Source organism: Vicugna pacos, chromosome 34 (assembly GCF_048564905.1).
Source record: "Vicugna pacos chromosome 34, VicPac4, whole genome shotgun sequence".
Classification (NCBI taxonomy): domain Eukaryota; kingdom Metazoa; phylum Chordata; class Mammalia; order Artiodactyla; family Camelidae; genus Vicugna; species Vicugna pacos.
In genome coordinates this window covers 3320038-3343396 of record NC_133020.1, presented here as the reverse complement: position 1 = coordinate 3343396, position 23359 = coordinate 3320038, and the positions used below count along the sequence as shown (strand labels likewise).

At 42.5% G+C, this 23359-nt stretch overlaps 1 protein-coding gene and 1 long non-coding RNA gene across 4 annotated transcripts in view; one reads left to right on the top strand and one right to left on the bottom strand.

Annotated features, from left to right (window-relative positions):
- The window catches only part of LOC140691359 (uncharacterized), a 43473-nt gene extending 42748 nt beyond the window's left edge, over nucleotides 1-725 (top strand). Inside the window, exon 2 of the long non-coding RNA XR_012066993.1 lies at nucleotides 426-725. This is a non-coding gene — a long non-coding RNA (uncharacterized lncRNA). The remainder of the gene's footprint in view (nucleotides 1-425) is intronic.
- TMTC1 (transmembrane O-mannosyltransferase targeting cadherins 1) overlaps nucleotides 1-23359 on the bottom strand; it is a 233656-nt gene that overhangs the window by 190037 nt on the left and 20260 nt on the right. For all 3 annotated transcript variants that reach the window (XM_072954819.1, XM_072954817.1, XM_072954818.1), the window contains exons 2-5: nucleotides 22849-23026; nucleotides 14767-14840; nucleotides 12134-12310; nucleotides 7914-8096 (exon numbers count right to left, since the gene is read on the bottom strand). In XM_072954819.1, the coding sequence (XP_072810920.1) occupies nucleotides 7914-8096; nucleotides 12134-12310; nucleotides 14767-14840; nucleotides 22849-23026 (612 nt within the window). The remainder of the gene's footprint in view (nucleotides 1-7913; nucleotides 8097-12133; nucleotides 12311-14766; nucleotides 14841-22848; nucleotides 23027-23359) is intronic.

Here is a 23359-nt window from a genome sequence, read left to right as displayed (position 1 = left end):
TCCTGCTTTACCGTATATGCTGGGTCTGGTTCAGAAGGAATCACGTCGCTCTCAACTAATGGGTTATGAAATAGTCAGAGAAAAACACTCTCTTCTAATTCTCTATCCATCAACAACCTCTTACCTTTCTGGTAAGTTCTATATTTGAGAAAAGCTCCTATGAGGAACTTGGGAGCCCCAAGTGTGGGTAAATCAGCCCATTAAAGGCACATTAATAGCACTACCTCAATAAACACAGCTGATAATTACAAAGCCTGGTAACTAACATTAACTGGCAGGGGTTTTTTTTTTTTTTTTTTGAAAATCACTTTTCAATTTATTTTTTCACGTTTTTTAAAAATAAATCTCCCACAATTTCCATCATTCCTGTAGCAAAAAACCAGCGTTTGTTCACCCTTCTCAGTACAATGTGTCCTTCTCTATAGGAAGAGAGCCTGTGGCAGCCACTCACCTCCCTGCTCCAGTCACGAAGCATGTGTGCAGTCCGGCGACACCAGGAGGTCCTACAGGGTCTTAGCAAGACTACGGGCCGTTCACCATATGAAAAAGAAATTGGCAAGCCATGAAAGTGCTCCGGGCATGGATGGGACAAAAGTAAGGAGAGGATGTCATTTGGACATTGTGTCCAAATGAACGGATCATGGGTGTAAACAGTTATAAAGCTGTTTAATAATAATTTTACCAATAAATATACCAGTTGGTTTGGCCAGTCTTTATAAAACACAGCCTGAGAGTTACTGCTTTCTTGGGTCCACTACCATCACGTGCCAAACAAGTCATCAAGTCACAGTGACCTGGCTGCAGGTGTCCAAGAACGACACCTAAAGATGGAAGCAGTTCTACTATTGCAGAAGAGAGGGAATTCCACAGTGAAATGTGGCGCAGCTCCTCTTTAAACAAAGCAAAGGAAGTGAGGAAAACTGATCAGCAGCAATTAAAGAATTTGCAAAGCCTCTTTATTTTTTTTAAAGTGAGAGTGATTTGTTCAGGGAGATACACGCTCCATAGACAGAGTGCGGGGTCATCTCAGAAGGCAAGAGAGGTGGCCCCGACGGGTGGGGGTGGTTAGTTTTTATGGGCTGGGGAATTTCATATGCGAACGAGTGGGAGGATTATTCCAGCTGTTTTGGGGAAGGGGCAGTGACTTCCAGGAACTGAGTGCCCACCCACTTTTTGGCCTTTTCTGGTCAGCCTGGGAACTGTCATGGTGCCTGGGGGTGTGTCATTTAGCAGTTAATGTATTACAATGAGTGTATAATGAGGCTCAAGGTCTACTGGGAGTTGAATCTTCTGCCATCTTGGGCCGACTTGGTTCTAACCAGTTTATGTCCAATCCTCAATGGCTATGTCATTCTTTTCATGGTTGTGCCCTGCCCCCTTCCCTCCTGTCTCAAAATTACAGGTGGACAGTAAGCCAGGTAGAATGTCATCCATAGAATGGAGGCAAAATAAGAGCATATATTCATGCTAGAAAAGGGGAGGAAGAGAGGATGGAAAGGAGAGAGGTTGGACTAGAATAGGAGTTCTTATTTGAGAGTAGGTAAGATTATCTCTGTAGTTTCATAGATACATGGCTACACCCCAAAGACAGCCCTGTCCACTCTGTGTGCCAACAACAGATTGCTCTGGGGCAATGTTTGTTCATGGGGAGCCCGACAGAGCATCGCGTCTCTGTCTCTAGGTGTGTTTGTTGTGCACACTGGTTTCCAGGAGTTCACTGAACATAATTAATCTTATCACATCCCAGAACTGTGACAGCCGTGTGAACGTTCAGAATGCTAGTGTCACATGACCACAGTTAAACAGAAATGGAGACTTTAAAAAATGGAAAATGAGGAGAAAAATGATGTATGATTCACATATCTAGGGGATAAATGTGACTGGTTACAAAATTCCTCTCTCTGGGATTTCTTCCTGAGGATTGAGGCCGGAAACAAAAGGGTTTTCTGCTCAAACCAACGAAGGCTTAAAAGAATAAAATTCACTCTGAGTCTAATGCTTCATGGGCTCACACACAGGAAACAGAAAGTGTACTCCAGACCTCTTAATTCAAGGATGCTTTTGCAAAGTCTCTTCAAAATAAGATCTTTTAGTTAATATCTACTTCCATAAGGTGGTCTGTGTTCTTAACGTGGATTCATGTAATGAGGTTTACATTTGCATTAAGAGATTTTTATAGTAGGGGAAAGGATTTATTAATGCGAATCCCCAGATGTCACTTTAAACTGCTGGAGGTATTTTCTGTGTAGCCCTATTAGTTAACGCCACCCTCTCTCATTTGGTCACCCCATTTTTTTAAAGCAGTAACTGAATGAGATTGAAAACGGCTCATCTGAGATCAGTCAACCAGAAAGGTATGTCAAACGGTGGGGGGGAAACCCAATGATTCACCAGTAATACAAGCTTTCAACACAGATTTTTTTTTCTGTCACCTGAAAAACCTCATTTCACTGGCTGACTAAGTTTCTCTCAAAGCTGACATGAGGCTGTGAATAATAATCTGGGACACATTTGTCCTACTCACAGGATCATACGTGTGGAATGAAAGTTCCAAATCCCACCTCAGGAGTTTAATCCACACAGCATTTCTTACTTTAGGGGAAAGGAGTACAATGCAAAGTCTGCGTTAAAACGACACTGAAAGACCAGTTACCCCCTCCACCAGTGAAGGTCAAAATATTTCTATGTCTCCCTAAGTCCCCTGAATTTAATTACCTCGCAACTTCACTCTCATGCCAACCTGCTCTCTAGTCCTAAGCCTGTCTTAGTTTCTTGATTTGCGTGCCTCTCTGCAAGGTATACAAGAAGAACTCTGAAGACACACTGAAGTGTGAAAACTCTAACCACGGTCTTACCCACAAAAGCAGAAAATGAGCCCATTTTAGGTAAAAACACCATGATCACCATCCAGCTCAGTTCTATGAGGGCAGGGCTTTGTTGACCTCACTGCCAAATATTTCTGTGCCTAAAATGCTGCCTGGCACATAGAAGGTTTTCAGTAAATACTGACAGTTGAATGAATGAATGAATGAATGAATGATTCATGGCAGATGCTGTAAAGTAGCAGACAAAGAGGAAATTAGCAGGAATTTACTGAGCCAGGAACTGCCTTCAACACCTACCATAATCACTGTCATTTAACCATGAAATCAATCAAGTCCATCCATGAAACATGACTACATACAGGTACGAGTTAGGAGTGTAAGATTCACGTAGAATTCACTGAGCTTTCCAGTGTGAAAGGGGAAAGTGTGCCCATGTGTAACGAAGAGGATGGGGGAAGGAAGGTTTACACACAAAACAGCTCTCATTTCACATGGAGCAATTAAGTAGAAGGTCATATCAACCGAATTTTCAACTGACTCCAGAGTGTAGACCCTAAGGCTTAGGTCCACTGCGCTTGCTACTTATTAGCCAACCACTGAGTCACACAGAGAAACAGGTTAACTACATCAATGACTTGCAGCAGGATTTTTTCCTGGGTTGGAATTTCCCCCTGTATTAGATAACTTCTGAAAACATTTTGCCTGATGTGGCATTAAGACACCTGTTTGACAGTCTAATGCCATGCATGCGACGCAAATACATACTAGCAGGTAGTCTCAAAGTTCCATCAAAAGAATCCCACACAAACCCATTCTTTGCCTGCAAACTACAGGTTCACCAGCTTCACGATGCATCCTGGTGTTTCGAAACCTCCACAAGATAATATTCATAACACTAAGCTACTACTAATGCGCTCTACTGACCGCTGGCCACGGTGTGCCAGGCACCACTTCACACGCTTATTACATGCACTATGGCTTGCAGTCCTGACGAGCAATGCTAGAGTCAGGTCCTACTGTTAGTTCCCCCTTTTGGAGATGAGAAAACTGAGGCTCGCGGAGGTAAAATCACTTGTCCAGGATCCAGTAAGTGAAGGAGCCATCATTCATTGTCCGCAGAGATCTTAGGAACTAAGATGGTATCGCCTCTTTGAACCTTCATTTTTTTTACCTGATCACCTTCTGACAACAGTACAAGCAGAGCTTTTGCAAATAATTTTAATGCTAATCAAATTTATAGTCAAATACATGACACCTTTCCTTTCCAAAAAAAGGACACTCTGTGACAACTTTCGTTTCCAAGGAAGGATGATGGTCCTTCTTGCCCGCAAGCATGTTAACTTAGTAAGACTCTGACCCAGTTGTGCTGTGGACTGCTCTCCAGGCATCATTCTTTCTAAAACAGGATAGTGCTCAGGGTTTTTAAAAAAGGCATATCGTCTATTTCAATGTATTAGCACCAACACCCTATATCGAAGCAAGTTAGGAGGTGCCTCCTTTGTGGACCCAAGGAGAGCTGCAAGAATCTTCCTGCCTCTGAGAGCTCAACAGGGAAGCCAGCTCCACACACATGACGCAGGGGTCCTGCCTCCTCCCCAAAGCCAAGTCCTCGCCCAGGACTCTCCGCTTCAGAGCAAAGCAAACTGGCAAAGGCTTAGGGGTCAAACAGCTTGAGTTCCAATCAACCTTACCCCTTGCTAACTATGCAAAAGTGGACCAGACGGTTTAACCTCTAAGATCTTCCATTTCTTCCTGATAATGGGAATTCTAAGATTTCCCCGAAAGGAATATTGTGACACTTGCATGGGTAACGTGTGGGAAGTGCTGGCCCACTGTCTGGTACACAGGAGATGGATAACAGACATAACTCTTCCCTCCTGAACGGTCTTCTGCGCCGGCGTGCAGGAGTGACTCACACCGGCTTCCAAGAGATGACTACTCAATTTTCAGGAATCTTGCTGGCCAGTTATTAAAAACACCCATCATTGAAAATTACATTATATATAAACTCAAATCATGCTAAAAACAAAGGTAATATGAGCATATATCTAGAAGGAACCCTACTTCAAGAAGACACCTGCACCCCAATGTTCATAGCAGCACTATTTACAGTAGCCAAGACATGGAAACAGCCTAAATGTCCATCAACAGATGACTGGATAAAGAAGATGTGGTATAGTTATACAATGGAATACTACTTAGCCATGAAAAATGACAACATAATGCCATTTGCCATTGGATGTCCCTGGAGAATGTCATTCTAAGTGAAGTAAGCCAGAAAGAGAAAGAAAAATACCATATGAGATCGCTCATATGTGGAATCTAAAGAAAAGAAAAAAAAGAAAAAGACAAATAAACATAAATATAAAACAGAAACAAACTCATAGACATAGAATACAAACTTGTGGTTGTCAGCAGAGAGGGGGATGGGAAGGGATAGACTGGGAGTTCAAAATTTCTAGATACTGACAGGCGTATGTAGAATAGATAAACAAGATTATACTGTATAGCACAGGGAAATAGATACAAGATCTTGTGGTGGCTCACAGTGAAAAAGAATGCGATAATGAATATATGTGTGTTCATGTATAACTGAAAAGTTGAGATCTACACTGGAAATTGACACAACATTGTAAACTGACTATAACTCAATAAAATAAAATTTTTAAAAAAAGGTCATAAATAATCAAAGTTCATCACTTCCTAATTAGTTTCTTTCATTTTACTGCTCTCTCTGCTCTTGAGATCAAGTCATGTCTATTGTCTACGAGGCAGTGGAAATGCCACCTGATGGTAGACTAGGGCACACCTCCAACTCCACGTTCAGTGATGTCACATTTGTGGCTGGAAATCAGCTGTGGTAGGAGCATTCACAAGGAAACTGGACAACACAAGTCAGAGTTTACTGTCTTTGGAGGGCCAGTCACTCAGCATTCACCAGCACATCACTGGCATTCATATTTCATCTTCTTTCTGCCCCAGCATCCTCCATCTGTACTCTCTACAAGTTATCTACATAGATACACACCCCCATTAAACTTAAAACAAAAATGAAAACAAAAACCCAACACCCCTCCAGTTAGCATCCTTTTCCCCATTTCTTCATTGCCAAATTTACTGAAAATGTTCTACGTATATTTAAGTCCAACACTTTCTTACCATCCACTCACTAATTCACTCATTTCACAAATATCTAAGCAACTTCTATTAGCCAGACACCATGAGAGGAACTGGGGACCCAAATAAGACCAAACCCAACACGTTCCCTGCCCTGACGGAACTCTGGCATGTTGCGGTCTGATTTGTGCCTCCTTGAAATTCTTTAACACTCTATTTCTTTTTCTTTTTTTCTCCTCCTTTGCCTTCCTTAAAAAAATTCACAATTTCCCCAAATGTTATGTCTTCTTTTCCTTCATGGCCTGCACCAAAAAAAGTCAAGATTTCCTCCAGGTTTTGACTGTTTATGTCTCTTCTTTCTTGCTCAGGAATTTCATGCATTACTGTGGTTTTATCCTTTCCCAAACCTCAGAAAACTGATTTTTCCTCTAGCCTTTCCATCACAGCAAACTGACACCGCCAGCCACTCAACTGTTGAAGCCAGAAACCCAAAAATCCTTGTTTCCTGCCTTGCCCTCACCCCTTCACCCCAGAGTCAGCAAGTCCTCTTAGATCTGCATCCAAAAGTTATCCCAAATGCACCGTATCCCTGCATCCCAGTCTCTATCACCACCCTCGGCCAAGACCATTTCTTTTTCCATCAGTCTGTACAAAAGTCTCCTAACCCTCCTCTCCGCTCTACTCTCGCCCCCTAATCACGCACTACAAGAAGCCAGAGTGAACTTTCAAATATAAACATTCTCTCCACATTAAACAAACAAAACAACAATAAGAAAACCCTCCAAAATCTTCCCCATTCCACGCAGAATAAAATCCACTCTTACTTCCACAGCCAACATGCCCTTCGTTACCTGGGCCTGCCCACCCCTGACCTCACTCCGTCCAACCCCCACAAGCTCATTACCCCAGGTCTGGAGCCCTCTGCCCACATCTTAGCAGGGCTAGCCCCTCCGCTCATCCACGGGGATTCAGGAGGCCTTCCCTGACCAACCGATGGGAATGCACCCCAGTCAGGCCCAACCACCACTCCCCACCACACTGTTCATCCCTTGTTGGTTATTTAGCGTCTGTCCTCCTTGACTGGAAGGGAAGCCGCACAGGAGCAAGGACCTTGACCTCTTATTCACCAGGACACCCCTGGATGCCTGGAACCAGGCCGGGCACGTGGTGGATAATAGATATTTGTCGAACGAATGAATCCATGGAGCAAGATGCAAAAGACAGAAAAAGGCACAAATAATTGGGAATAAAGACCCTGAAAAGAGGGAGTTGTCTGGGACTGCCCAGAAGAATGAGAATAGCAATCTCATGATACTTAAGTGCTAATAGTAAGAATCAAATTTCCATCTTTTATTACTCTGACTTGCCCACGGCGGGAACTATTTTAGCGGCCCGGTAATTCAGTCAGCGCCTGTGCTGATAAGTCTCCGTTCATTTTCATGTCCAGGACAGAAGATTGAAAAAAAAGAAAGAAAATCCCAGGCTTTAAAGATTTTCCGGCATCCTCAAAATCATTTCTGAGAGGCAGCGTCCCCTGGGCCCCCCTCGATATTTGTGCTGTGATAAATACCCATCACAGACCCAGAGCAGGGCGGACAGGGCGGGGCGAGGCGGAGGGGCCTGTGCCCCGGTGCCCGAGGGGAGCCGCGAGATGTTTGTGCTGCTTAATTGAAGCTTCGCAGCCTCACCCACTGCTTCCAAATCACAGCGGACAGCAGGCCTTCTACTTGGCTTCCTCCAGCTACTCCCTTCTTATCTGATCTAATATAGGGAGGGGCGGGGGAGGGGGGGAGGGAGGAGCAGGGAGGGAAGGAGGGAGGTGGGAGGAAAGGAGGAGGGCGGAGGGAAACCAGGGGCCCAGGGAGATCACAAAGAGCCACCGACTCAGGGCTTCACCTCTGCAGCCTTCCGCGGGCAGCAGGGGATGCTCGCTGGTGGAAACACGCAGGCTCAACGAGCCCAGCCCAGTACCTCATCAAGGACCTCACAGCTCCAGGCGACACCGGGAATCCGCTGCTCTTGGGTTCGGGGGGCGATGGAGCGTGGCAGCCGCCCCAGGCTCCTCTGTGCGGGGGCCGCTGCGGCTTCCCGTTCTCCCGGGGAGGGTGCGCGGGCGGCTGCGGGCTGCGCGTGGCGCTGAGGACCCCATTGCTCCTGACGGGGCGGGAATGGAGGGGAAACAGAGGCAAGCAGAACGTCAAGGCTTGCAACAAGGAAGCGCAGTCCCCTGTCCCATCCCCAAGCCCTGCTGCCTAGAAGCAACCGTGCACAAGTCCTTTAGCTTTTCAGTTTCTGGTATTATCACAGTATTTATAAAATAATATAAAATTGTCGTGTTAATTTCTTTTTTTCAATTTTAGAATTCTTATTAACTTCCTACTATAGAAGACCAGGACTTAGTCCCTCTTACATGGTCACCAGCACACACACACATAAACACACACACACACACACACACAGTCTTCACTCTTCATCTTCCAAATATATTTCTCTCATAATAAATATAATTTGAATTCTCGCAACTCGTCACGGTGATAGTCAAGATTTACATTATTACGTTCTTGAAAGTGTTGCTCATAAACCATCTGCCCAATGTATCCTCCCATTTTTCTTTCACGAATCCTCTGAGATATAAGTCATAACCACTCGCTGGGCAAAAATTAAAAAGTCTGATACTACCAAGTGATGGTGAGAATAGGGAACATGGGGGCCTCTCATCCACTGCCACAGTCATTTCAAGAGCTATGTCTTGGCCTCAGCACAGGGAACACGTGTCCACCTGTGGTCCTCACTTCAGCAGCCTCACTTCTGTGGTTATGCCTTACAAAAACCCACAGGTGTGTGCTCACAAAAAGTTACTGCAGCATAGTGAAAATAAATTCCAAATCCAGAAGAACGGACAGATGGTGATCATTAAGTCCTAAACGACAGTTACAGTGAATGAGCTATAGCTGTATCCTCATTCATGAATCTTAAAAGTTCAATGCTAAATGAAAAGAAAAGAAAGCAATACAATTTACATAAAGTTTGCAAAGACATAGACAATGTGTCTGATATTCACTAGTATATACTTAGTAAGTAAAAACATACAAACCATCATAGAAATGAAAAGTGCCAGATTCAGGACCGTGGTTATTTCTAGAGAGAGAGGGTAGGGACCCGGGTCAAGGAATATTATTCTCTGCATGTTGGAAACTATATCCTAATTTTAATAAAAGAAAAAAATTTAACTTTCAGGAGCTGAGAGCTTTCACTGAAAATTTTCTTCTTAAAGGCGATGTCAAATAAAAGAAATCCCACTCTTTTCATGTGGCCCAGTCTTGAAATTCAGGAATAAAATACTCTTCATGTAGGAAAGGGCTTCTGAAACTTGTTTGTTGTTTCTTTCCTGCTGCCTGAATCACACAAGAAGAGATCTTAAGAACAACCTAGTGCCAAGATGTTGATTCTAAATCAACAGATAAGAATTTGTGCAAACTGTGTGTATACATTATCCTGGGAAAAGGGGACAAGATTTTATGAGATTCTCAAAGGGGTCAGGACCCCCAATACAGGCAGATCCTCTGAGCCAGTCTCCTGGTACAAAGGGGAGCCCAGGCCCTGAGCTGCAGCTGCCCTGGGAGGTCCCCGGTCCCCCTCCTGTACGCTGTCCGTGGAGGCCAGGGTTCTCAGGTAACCTTGTGGTATGAAGTCACACAGACAGAAGTCCAAATTGGGTTTGGGTGACTCTGGAGGAGTTACTTTCTGTGCCTGTATTTTCTCCTCTAAAATGAGGGTAACAGTTGTTGTGAGCATTAAGTGACTTCACAACTGTAAACGACGTGGCCCAGTGCCTGGCACACGGCCTGCTCTCAAGAGACACTAAGTGTGATCAGGGCCACATCTCCCTGTTCCTGGCTCTCCCGTTTCTTCCCACCACTTCACAGCTGGACTCAGTGACTCACGTAATTACTTATGTGATGTCTGTCTCCCCTAGGACTGTTCGTTAAGGGAAGGAATCTTATCTGCACTATTCTTGGCCAGACACAGAATAAGAACGTGTTAAATGGATGGGTAAAAGGATGAAGGAAAGAATGAGTGCCTCCACTTATACAGAGATACTGGTGGTTGTGAGAGCTAAAAGTTACTACAAAAACAAAACGAAAGCACAGACTATGAAGCATGCAACTTCTAAGCTGTGTATCAGCAGTAATCTTTCTATAGAACTTCTAGCTGTTTGGTAGGATGATGGTCAAGAACAGTTATTAAAGGAATAAAAGAAACAACTGTTTCCTTTGACAAAGCCCAGCTCAACAGCGACCAGATGGAGAAGCAAGGAGCGAAGGCACCCCCGGGCTGGAGAGTCCCACGACCAGAGGAGAGATGATCAGTGATGAGGGTGGACGAAGGAATGCTGCCTGCCATTTCAGTAAACACAGAATGTTGCCTGCCCTTCCCGTAAACAACTAATGTCGTCCACCATCAAGCCATCACCACTGTAGCCAGCCGCAAAGGTGCACCTGAGGGGAAGTGGGATGGAGGAAACTAGAACACTGGCCCTAGATGGCTAAGACGCAAATCAACGGAGTAATTTCAATGAGTGCAGACACTTGTATCTTCCCATATACAGAAAAGCACTAAAATCATTAACTTGAAATGTCTGCTTGTTTGTGATGAGCAATAACCTTTAGAGTTTCGACTACATTTTTTCTGTTTGTTTGTTTGTTTTTTTTCTCAGCAAAAACTCCTAGTTCCTGGTGCCTTCCTGACCTCTTGGGAACAGGCCCCCTCAGAGCTATCTGAAAGGCTTCCTTCCCATGATTTGTCCTCAGTCATGTCTCCAAATAAAACCTAATTCTCAACGTTCAAGTTGTGTAGGGTTTGTTTGTTTTTTTTTTCAGTTGACATAAGGTTAAAATATTGCTTGACTGGACCAAAGGGGAGGGTCTGCAGTCACTTGTCACATCCTCTGTTGTCAGTAAAGCAAAGCAGAAGGAAGTTGGGAGGCAGATACAGAGCAGATGCAAAGAGCAAGTGGGAAGCTGGAGGGCCGACAGGCTGCTCTCTCAGCAAGGTCAGCGGCACAATTACTCCCATCGGTTGAGAGGACACAGGGGAAAGGCTTTCTCCTAGAAGCCCAGGGGAGGTCCTTCGGCTCACAGCTTTCTTGGCTTGAGCTTGGGTCAAAATGATAACCAGGCTCCTGCCTTTTCCACGCCTCTGAGATTTACGGAGAGTCAACGGAGCACTGATGTCTATTTAAATTATCTCCAAGTACGCCCAGGCAGGAAGGTGATCAGAATTTAAAGAATCATCTCAGCTTGTTGCCCCTCAAAAGCGCTGCTCTTATCTCTCTGCCCAGAAGTAGAAAGAGGCAGGGAATGGGATAAAAAGGCAGGATTTTTTTTAAAAGATACAATTCTTCATCAGACAAGGCAGGAGAATAAATCAGCTACATTTTTCAAAAGTTCAAATGTAAGGGCCTTATAATGACTGAAAAATGGGGTCTGCATATCAAATTGTTAGTAATTACAGATTGGATAGAGGGAGAAAATTACAGTATGTGCTTGAACTTTTAATTCACCTTCATCTTTCTTAGCATCTATAACCCATGGGATAAAATGAATATGCCTTAATTTTTTTAATGAAAATAGGCTGTTAAATAAACTTGTTCTTTAACTGGAAGACAACGTGCATTCCAGTCTAAACCTCACCTGTATGTGGAATTCCAAAAGGCCCCTTCCAAGACTCAGGTAAAAGCCTGAGTAATCTCTAGAGTAAGTAAACAGATTCCAATTTAGTGGTGTTCTGTGATGGATAACACTCATTGGAATGCAGAGATTCAAGGCGAGCTGTTAACAAACTGTTATCATTTGCAACCACTCCTCCGTGTGAACCAAGATTTCTCAGTAGTATGCAACCGAAACAGTCTAGCAATACAAACTTGCAATTAGCAGAGATACTTTTCAATTACAAGCCTGGGGCTCACAAAAACTTTATAGTCCTCACTGATTTTCCTACGAGTGTAAAGAGTTTGAACATATAGAAAGCATTTATCTTTAGGAAATAAGCCTTGTTATTTTATGGTCTAAGGTGAAATTCAACAAAATGTTATACTTCCAATTCTTTTAAACGGAGTTTGAGAATTACTGATTTAAGTCCTTCTTCTGTACACATGCCCTGCTTGATACCAACGCTTTAAAATGACTTACGATTTGTCGTGATTGTGGGACAGGGAGAAGAGATCGTAAACCAAGCACACGCCAAACACCGTGATGCCCGTCTCTTTTACCAGCATCGCGCAAGTCCCCAGAAACAAACTGAGCAGCAGGAAGAAGGGGGAAGCCGTGGGAGGGACGCGCTCCCCAGCACAGCACTGGTCCACACTCCTGAAAAACAGGGCCGAGATTCTTTCACTCTTACAAAGAAATGTGAGTCGTTAAGAAACACCACCTTTTCAAGATAAGATCTAACATCAATGTCACGGTAGTCTAAGTAGGTGAGCAAAGATTTTTCTTCAAGAATGTTCAGCAAAGAATTGTTTTAAATTGCAAAGACGGGAAAAAGTAACAATACTGAATTTGAGACTTAAATTAAGGCATATATAAATTCTGCTAAATTATGTCCTTCAGCAAATGAACACCAAAAAACGAACACCATTTAAAATGCTACCATCGAGACATATTTAAGTGACATGGAAAGATGTTTAAGCAAATATATTTTAAGAGAATAATACAGGTTACTAAGCCATAGGCATGAATGCTGGAGCCAGCCTCCCTGGGTTCAAATCACAGCTCTGCAGGTGAGTAAGAGAATAACACGGGGCGGTCAGTGGCCTCTCTGGGCCTCCCTTACACAGGAGATGGGATCGCAGTGTTGCAGGGAACAGTCAATAAATGACTCACCACATGTCAAGTGTTCATCATGACAAATTTTTTTTTTTTTTTTTTTTTTTTTTAGTGAAAGTGTTTCACACGCTTCTGTACAAAGAAATCAGCAGATGTGTGTACAGAGCCACAAGCATCCTTCCCCTCTGCGATGCAAACACAGATGTTCTGGTCTTTTCCTTTTCTTCTGGCTAATCTGTATTTTAAAATTTGTTTCCTATGAGGCTGTTATTAGGTAAAGCCTTTTTTCCCTCAGCATAGTTTCCAGCAGGGATTTCCTAAAACCCTCCAGTGGCTGTAAAGTCCTTTCTCACCTTACAAAGCAGAATCGGCCCCACACCAGGAAGCCACACTGCCCCTTCAGCAGGGCCCTTCCACACCCGTTTTGGGCTCCTACTCCTTTGAAGGCCAACACACCTGCAGTTGTGACATCTTACCCTGATTGTTACATCCTGGAACAAACACCTAAATTACACACCAGATTTGTAGCAGGCGTGCTTTTTTTCTCCGAAGCTGGTTGATGGCTTAAATTACTCCCAGTGAGGACGGCCTGCACCACAGAAGCTCGTAACACTGTGTGGCTCATTAATCCACAGACACGGATGCGCTGTCGGCCCACTCATGTTCCCAAAAACATTAACACACAGAAAAAATTCAGACTCAATTATTAACCTCCTTCTAACACCAGACTAAACAGGAAACGACTGCTGAATTGGGGCTTATTTTTTTTAAGATTTTCACAACATTGCTTTATACAACCAGCAACGCAGGGGGAGGCTGCACAGCCAGGACCAGGAGACTGGCACCGTCCTAAGGAGAGGCCTTGCTCTTTAAACCAAAACTTCATAAAGCGTAATTCACTTCATTCTTGATCCAAGGTCTGAGCTGGCTGACATCAAGGCTTCTCAATTTCAGCTCCACTGGTGTTTCAGGAAGATGATTCTTTGTTACGTTAGGGCTGTCCTGTACACTGTAGGATCCTTGTCCTCCACTCACCAAATGCCAGTTGCTCCTTTCCAGTTGTGACAAGCAAAAATATCTCCAGACATTGCCAAATGTCCCCTGGGGCGAGGTGGGCAAATTTTCCGCATGCTGAGAATCACCGGTTTAGAACAGGGCTCCTCAGAGTCACTGGGCTTTGTAAGCTCATGGGCCGATGAACTGACCCAAAGATCAAGGTTCACAGATCCTCAGGCAGGCAGCCCTCCGTGAAGTAGGGCAGCGTGGTTACTGGCCCCCTTTCCTGAGTCACGCCCTGAGTCATCTGCCTCCACTCACATTCTTTTTAACCTCTCCCCTCCATTCCCTGCGTGGATACATCACAACTCAGGTGAGAATCCGATCACATTGGGAGGAAAGGAGCAATATAATGGGAAACTGTTTTATAGCTTTTCAGTCTCCCAACGCAAGGAGCTTCTACATTTTGATAAAAGAATGTGTAAATTGGAAACACAGCTGAGAAATACTGCGCTCCATTCAGGCCTGTTATTTTAGGCTCTGAGCTACTTTAATGGGGATGATAAAAAGGGCAAAAAATACGTAGGACCAAAATGAAAAAAATAAACAAATCACAGTTAAATACAAGAGAGGACTATATCCAGTATATTCTGGCTCAGAGCTAAGATTTCAAGTTCCATTCTCAGTCAGAACCTACAAATAGGGGGAAATCAAGAAGGAAGAGCTTGTCTTCCCAGCACTGGGAAAGCAGTCCTTCTGAAAGGCTATGGCAGGCTTCAGAATGTGGCTGCGAGAGCCTTCTGTAAGGAGAGGGTTGCAGATCCCAGGTCTCCAGGAAGCATGCTGAGCATCTTAGTGCCGAGAAATCTCCCTCCTCTCTCAGGCAGAAGCTCAGAGTCTACACACACACACACACACACACACACACACACACACAGCACAAATTCCCAGGGAACAGCATGGCTGTAATCTCAGAGAAGGGTGTTCTTTGCCACACGTACCTATTGTAGGAGAGAAAGGCGAGCAGAAACAGCAGGCACGCTAACACGTCAGCTCTGCCCACAATTCCAGCCACCTAGAAAGTTTGGGGGAAAAAAAAAATCTCAGAACACTACTTTAAGAAAATTATTACAGAAATGTATTTGTTTTGATGAATGAAAGGAACGATAAATTAGAAAACATACTGTTCTTCAAATTCTGATATCTGACAAACCACCTCTGGTTGTCCAATGTATTTAACAGTAAGTTTATAGAAGGAGGAAAAGAAAAAGGAAGGGGCAGATTTCCATGCTTAACTTCATTTTGAACCTTTCTTCTGTAGATGGTCAGTTCACGGCAACACAGTGCATGCCTTCATTGGTTTTCTCAAAAATATTTTTTGAGCAATGAGTGAGTGCTAGACTGTGCTAATGGAACAGAGGATGTTTCCAGAATACTAGGAAAGACTACCACAGAAGGAATGAGTGTGAACTCATGATGGCTCTAGGTGAGCGTGTGTGCGTGCGTGCGTGCGTGCATGTGTGTGTGTGTGCTTCTTAGCTCTGTCACTGAAAGGGGTCTGACAGCAAGATACACCAGTAGCAAAGAGCCATCCTGGCTCCTGGCACGAACCAGAGGCCACAGCTCCACTACAGAGAACACGGGCTCCTTAGAGAAGTGGCTGATTCTAGGGCTGAGCTCGGGCGATGTAAGAGGTGCCTGGGTATCTTCTCAAGGTAGGAAGTAAGGAAGGGATCAAAAAATACCAGGTACATGTGAAAAAACACAGAAGCCATTGACAACGGGCTCCCACTGACCAAATAGGAGACAATTTGAATATCATACTAAATAAGGACAGTAATTAATTATAAGCCATTGAGAAAACAGACATCCATGAGTGCATACCAATGATAAACACACAGACAGATGGATGGTTGGATGGATGGATGGATGAATACATATATACTAACTACATATATACATGCAGAAAGCAAGTGAACAGGAAAGAATGGAGAGCTCTTCTTTACAATGAAAAGCCAGTTGATAAATGTAGAGGGTGCAGTACAACTGAAAAATAGCCATTTTGCTTCCGGAGAGAGTAAAAAGACTGGATCCAACAGGAAACATCACAAAATATCAACTGACGCTAAATCTAAAATGTGGAAGTCTGATGGAGCACAGAGGATCTGCAAGGCTTCAAAGCATTTCCTCCCAATGACTTATGAACTAGAAAAATAAAAAGAATAATTATACTATGGAGAAAGTGTATTACATTGCATTACACCTTGACTGAGTAATCGAACGGGACCTCACCAATGCAGGGCACGTGAACGTGGCATGCCTCTGCAGGTGACACCCTGAGAAGGCACAACAGCAGTTAGGTGGCATTCCAGCCAGGGGTCCATAACCTGAAACAATCCTGAGAAAACATCAGACAAACCCAGGATGAGGAATGCTCTATTTAAAAAAATAAATTAATATTTTAGATTAAAAGTATAAAATATAATAATTCTGTATTAGTTTATAACATTACAACTTTATTATGTTTTAATATCTTCTCATTTATATATTATAATCAATTGCATTACATCTCATATCTATCATAATAAACACTGCATATAACATACTTTCATATATTATAGGTATGTTGTATTTTACTCATATTATATATGTATATCTTATGCATTTATATTATTTTATATGATATTCTATATTTAGATATTCTTATATTATGTATTATGTATTTATGTATTCTTATATTACACATTTAATATATTATGTTATTTTTATTTGTTATAAAACTTCAATATAATATACGTGTAAATCATGAATTATAGATTATATAATATATAATATTTATTATATACTCATAATTATGTAGCATAGCATACATTATGATATTATAATAAATATATCAATAAAACTTTGTATTATACACATCCTAATATAAATTTTAAATTATATTTGAAGATATAAATAATGTAACAGAAAGACAATGAAGCCTGGTGACTGTTCCAAACTTAAGACGAAAGGAGACTAAAGAGAAACATGACTAATGGCCTTGGTTTTAGAGAATACATAACTAAATTATTAAGGTATAAAGGGGCATGAATTATGCAACTTACTCTCAAATGCTTCAGAAAACAAATAATATTTTTACATATTGAGGGAGAAAGAGAGGAAGGAAGATAAAACAAAATGTGGCCAAATGTTAAAAATTGGTGACTCTGAATAAAGAGTATACGTTCATTATATTTTTTTAAGTTTGAAAATATTTTTTAACGTGTTACTTCAGAAAGAGACTGAAATGGAAGAGGGTTGGAAGACAGAAGGCTATTTTTTAATCTGTATTACTTCATTACTCAAAATGTGTGTGCATTTCTCTTAACTTCGTGAAATACAAGAAATAAAACTATAGAGGGAAAAAATGGGGTATGGTTCAAAAAGTGCTTCAAAGACAAGGTCACATATGAGGAAGAGTTCACAAGGGAAGTGAACAGGCTTGGCATTTCAGGCACAAAAAACAGCCTTACCCAAATCATAAGGGACCTGAAGTCCACAGTGTGTTGGAGAATCAATCAACAATTAATAACAAAATAGTTTTCTGGGAAATAAATCTATAAATATCCTCATACGATGAGCACACTTCGCAGTCATAAAGGAGAGGCAAAGACACATGCATGGAGCCAGACCATCCAAGGTTTAAACAGACTCACTGTTGCTGAGTGAGACTCAACTTTGTTATCTTTAATTTCTGAGACTTGGTTTTGTCTGTAAGGTGAGCATCACGCCCCCACCTCATGTCACTGTTGTAACCAGTGGGACGATTTACATATAGTGCCCACTCAATGTCACTGTCCTTCCTTCTTCCTCTTCCCTGCAGAGAAAGGGGTGGAACCCTTAGCACCAAGACAAGTTCTCCTATGTGACTGAAGGAAACCATCTTTATACTTTAACATTTACATGTGTGATATTTTATGTTAACTTTATTAGACAGTCCAATATATCAATTAGTTAAAAATCTCAATAAAAAGTAATTCAATTATATACCTGCAAATGGATTGAGAACAATTCACATATTGAGAAAAATTCTAGTCTAATCTACACCACGAGAAACCTGGACACGGCCGGAGAATTTCACTGGCGGTTCGGGACTGAAAGCTCTTAATGTGGCTGCTCGGACCACACACTGTTCATTGATCCGTTAATCTATAAGGAACTTGAGTGCCAAATCAGGAAGAGTGCGTGACTCAAGGGAGGCAGGCAATGACAATGCGGTTTCAGCTCAGTGTCGAGGCCCAGCTCAGACCCACCATCTTTATTTAAAGCTACAACTGCACACAGCTCACTTGAGAAGCCCCGGCCGGCTCGGTCTACACCACCACCATTTTGAGCACTGAGCTCAACAGCACCTGTAAGGCCTCTGGAAGGTTAAACAGAGAGCCCAGCTGGCCAACGACAACGTCTTGGGATAAGGCCAAGAGTCTGGGTCCCGAGGGACACGCATCACAGCACAACCGACGTGGCCAGCTCGGACAACAGCAAGACTTGCAAGCTGATACTGGGCGTAGCGAGCAATGGAATGAGGCAATCAACACAGGCTAGCCAAGCATCACCAATGCATGAAAGGCGTCTGAAGGCCTGCTTCCCGGATGGTGGCCAGTCAGTGCAGCTGGGAATCAGCAGCAGAGCGTGTGCCCGCTGGACGCGCCCAGGTATGAGGAACGGAGTGTCCCCTGGAGCGGAAGCTCAGAGAGGGCGCTGAAACGTCAGTGCTCACACGGATAGGCTCTGCAGCCAGCTCCAAGCCACCAAGCATTCAATGACCATCTACTCTGTACCCTGCTAAGCTGGGGTTTCTGGGACAAAGAAGTTAGTGTCTTAACAACAAGGGGCTTGTCATCAACTACCCTATGTCCAGACCAGCCATATTCGCTGTGATTCAGTTTGTCAATATCATCATGTTCAGTTATTGCATGTTTTACTCCAGTCAACGAACATCTTCCAACTGCCTCTTATTTGCCAGGTATTATGCCAGCTGAAGGGATAAAACCTGCCTCAAGGAGTTAACATCTGGTGGGGAGTCCAAAGATACAAGCAAACTGTTGGTATCGTAAAAGACGTGAAATCACTGCCATGAGAAGACTGAAGAGTTAATCTGGACTGTAGGATCTGGGAAGCCTTCATGGGAAGACTGGCCATATACACTGAGACCTAAAGGATGGGCAAGGAGGAAGACCTCAGGAAACTCAGGACAGGGGGATGTGTATCCTGGGCCAGAGAGGAAGTGCAGAAGCGTTACAGACAAAGAAAAGAGAGGTGTGAAAGCATACGGGATGTTTCTGCAAGGGAAGGCATAAAGCGATGAGTGCAAGGAGCAAATGAGGAGGGGGCAGGAGTGGGCAACAGGACCAAAGAGGCACTGAGTAGGCTGAACCGAACAAAAGGACTTGCTCAAGAATACAGACAGATGGACCGTGTGTATTTCTGCCCTCAAGTCACACGTGTCCATCATCAAACCAGTAGCTGTAACCTGGGACCTGCATTCCTTTAACAAATACTCAAACATTTGGAAGAAACACCAGTGAACATAAATGAGTAGAATTCAAATACTGTAACATTCAGATCGCCCAGCAAGCTTAACAGAATCACACGTGGAAATTGCTAATTAAGGATTTAATTTGCTCTCAAAACTTGTTATTTCTTGGAATACCACTCACAGGATTTGTATAAAGTGTACTATATGTATAAAGTTATTAATTATTTTATCTGCAAGGATGAGTTCTTTTCACGTCAGACAGGGCCAAGAACATACACTTAACTCATAGCAAGAGTCGAAAGCCAGACTGGCTGATTAGATCCTGACGTGTCCTCACCCATGTGCTCCTGGCCCAGGTGTGGAAACACTGACCTTCACCTTCAACTCCATGTGTCAGCACTTCCTGCTCTTGCTTTTGACTTGACAGAAGTGCATTCCTTCAAACCAGTAAGGTCTCCACAATGATTAAGTTTTCGTTCTCACGGGAGAATAATAATGACCGTATTAACATGTTTTGAAATTTTAAATCCTCCATCCTTCCTGCCATAATTTCTGGCCTCATTTTTGTTCTTGTTTAACAAAGGGGAGATACACCCCCACTAACTCCCTCTTTCACCACATTATGGTCTATTTTACTTTTTTTTAATAATTTATCACTATGTCTTCTACAATGCACATTTCTTTTTCCTATTTCTCTGTCCTCCACCTTAGAAACCTGAACTAATCTCTATAATCAGATAATGGTCTCTTGATTTTACTTTCCAGTATAGATTATCATCTTGGTCAAATTTCTTCACCTTCTTCTTACGCGCCCCCATCTCTGTGAATGCAAATAGTTTCTCTAACATTCTTCAGTAAACAAATGTCCAGCTCTCAGACTCCTTTGCCTTTGTCATTGTGTTATCATTGATTTTTTTTTCCCCCAATCAGTACAAAAGCTTGTTGAAACCCTCTCTTAAAGGTCATTTTTACTGACAGGATTTTCTTTTTTTCTTAGAATTCAACCTAACTCTATCAGCTTATGATCACGTTGTCCAAGGTTACCTGTATTTCATGCTCTGCCTCTCTGCAAGCATGGAATTAGGACCATTACTATCCTACTCATTTGTTCTTTCCCACAGAAATTTTCCCCAAGACACTGTGAGCATGGATTTTCAACTCTACTTAAGAAATTACGTATTGTCTATGGGCTAAGATTAAAATATTGTCACTGACTCAGCGTCATACATGCTATGCGGCTGGGAGTGGTAATTCATGACCATTTCTCTTCACGTGACATCCAACAACAACACTGGAAACTTGTGTATCTCTCTCATCATTTAAAACTCAGATCTAAAACGTTTCTTCATAACTCTAAATACCTCAAAGGATCTAACTTCCCACGAATTTTAAAAATGGCCATTTAAAAATCGGACCACAGTGTTACTGTTTTAAATCTACCAAATGAATCTGAAACATACCACAGCAATTTGAAACTTATCATCTTCCATTCATACAAATATGAACAGATTTTTCTTTAAATTTCTCTAAGTTTTCTTTAAATTTCACACCCTTTCCCCTTGAGCTTTTATTTCTATTTTATTTCCCCTTCAGCATTTTGTCTTAATGAATTACATAGTTGAGCTTTAAAATAATCCATCATCCTCTCTCTGTAATAAAAAATACATATGCAGTTAAATTTATTTTTAAAATTTCCTGTGATCATAAGCACCTAAGAGCTACATTTTCAATTTTGCATTATTGTTCCAATTAGTATTAATATGCAATTGTTCAATACATCATAAATAAGAAAAATGATGAGTCATTTATTAAATATAAAAATACACCTCAATAATACAGGTGTAGCAGACTTCTCGTCAATCAGTTCGGTTACCTATGACTAAAGATTACTTTCTGTTAGAAGAAGAAAGCATGCAGCATCAACCCTATCCCTAGCTTTTGAATTTATAGACTGTTCACAAAAGTAAGTGGAGACAGAGGAAGCCATGCTCTAGCAGTGACTTAATTCCTTGAACACTCAAGTTATGTGCAAAAGTCACAGTGATCTATCATCTTGCATAATGTTTAGTGATCCACCAGCTGACAACTCTATCAGGTTGTCCTCTAATCTGGCTGGAAGCAAATAACTGAAGCTTGCCAATCGTTAGTTACCTGTCATTAAAGTCGTTTGCTTTCACGGTTTCTCAGAGGTACAGCAGCAAGGCTTAACCAGGACTTTTTCCAAAGGACTCTGACTTACACTTCAGCATCTTCCACTCACAGGCACCTTCTGTCTCCAATACTCAGAAAGGGCTGAGAAAATTACCTTTAACAATGTAATTTTTTTAATGATTTTTTTTAATCACTCACTCGAAATGCTCTTGTGTCCAAATCTTGGGCTTACAGAGCTAGAATTCTGTTTGTGGAGAATACCCGCCACAGAGCCTGACCAGTTGTCATCACCAAACCAACTGGCCCAATCAGACTTCTCGGGTCAAACCCAATGAACCCCATGACAGCCGTGTCACAGGCCACCAGCCCCTGCTTCTAAGGCCACGCAGCACCCTTCACAGAAACATGTAGAGACAGAGAAAGACAGGAAGCCCTACTTTGGGTTTCTGATGTCTTTAATTAGAGGAGGCTTGGCTGACACCAATATATCAAATTATTTCACTGTAAGGTGCCTGTTTGGGCTTCTGCAGTATGGTAAGATTCTGATGTATGCAAGACATTCCATTTTTATTTTTTTTAAATAAGAAAACGGCAACTGAAAGGGGAAGAGGGAGGGGAGAATGAACCTGACACCTTTCCCCCAGGTGTGATCTCAAACCTGGATGTAAACTGTTGGAAAGTGCCCGTGTGCAAGCTGAGGTTCTGGAAACATTAACTGTGATACCCAGGTGCCCCTTGGAAAGTCTCCATCAACCCCTAACAATACACATAAAATAAACCACCTGTGGTTACTGAGCTGTGAAGCAGAGTGGCTTGATGAGGCCATATTTTAGGTCTATATTTTAAATAAGACCACAGATCTAAACTATCGATATCTTCTCAATAAATATCTCATCATCCACCAAATAACTACAATTCCTACTAAATAACTTGGAAAACTATTGGTAAGTCCCCTAAATGTGTCAGTTTAACTTTTTAATGGTCTTCCCCCCCCCAGCAGTTACAGCTCTGCATCATGAGCATTATAAATAGAAGGCAGAGTGGGAAAAGCTTAAAAAAACGCAGAGCAGGAACAGTGACTCAGCATGATAAGCATCCCAAACTGCCCCTTGCTGTTTAAAGCACATTAGGACTAAAATTTTCTGCAAATAAAGAACGGTGGCCATTTATTACTACCTGTAATAATAACAGTGGTTATTTAGAAAAGCAGTTAAATCCTGGAGGTACAGGAAAGCCATCTGAACATTCAAAAAGAAAAGCTGTCACGCAGAATGATTTATATATAAAGATAAACACTTTCAGAGAGCTTTAAATTCACATGGTTTCCAAAGAGGAAAAAGATCAGTTTAGCAGGGATTTTTCTTTTTGGGGGGGGGGTGGCATCATTATTTCATCGCATTCCAACGATACTCACTGCCTCGGTATGAATGGGATGCACAGCAAAAAGCAACGCCGTAACAAAAGCGAGCCCACGATTCTTGAAGACAGTTTTGTCACAGGTGTACATCAGCACGAGGGTCACAAGGCAGTGTAAGACGACATTCACTGCATGGAAGTAGAATGGGTTCATGCCCGTCAGAAATGTGTTTAGCCTGCAAAAAGCGAGCAAAACCTGAATTAGCTACAAACAGAATGAATATAAGCCACAAGGGAAGCAGAGGGAATCCCTCACTTTGAAAGATGAGCTATTTGATTAATTATTTTAAATGACTCCTCATATCAGGTTACTCTATAGATTTGATAAGAAATTTTCTTCCTATCTAAAAATTTTGCTCTCTACGGAAATTAAGGCAAAGGCGATTCAGTATTACTTCAGGGATCTCCGTGGCCTCACCGGGAAGGCGGGCAGACAGGCACAGAACCCCTTTCTCCCTCGCTCGCTGGCTGATGCCAACGCCCGCCCTCCTCAGGCCCCGCAAGGAGCC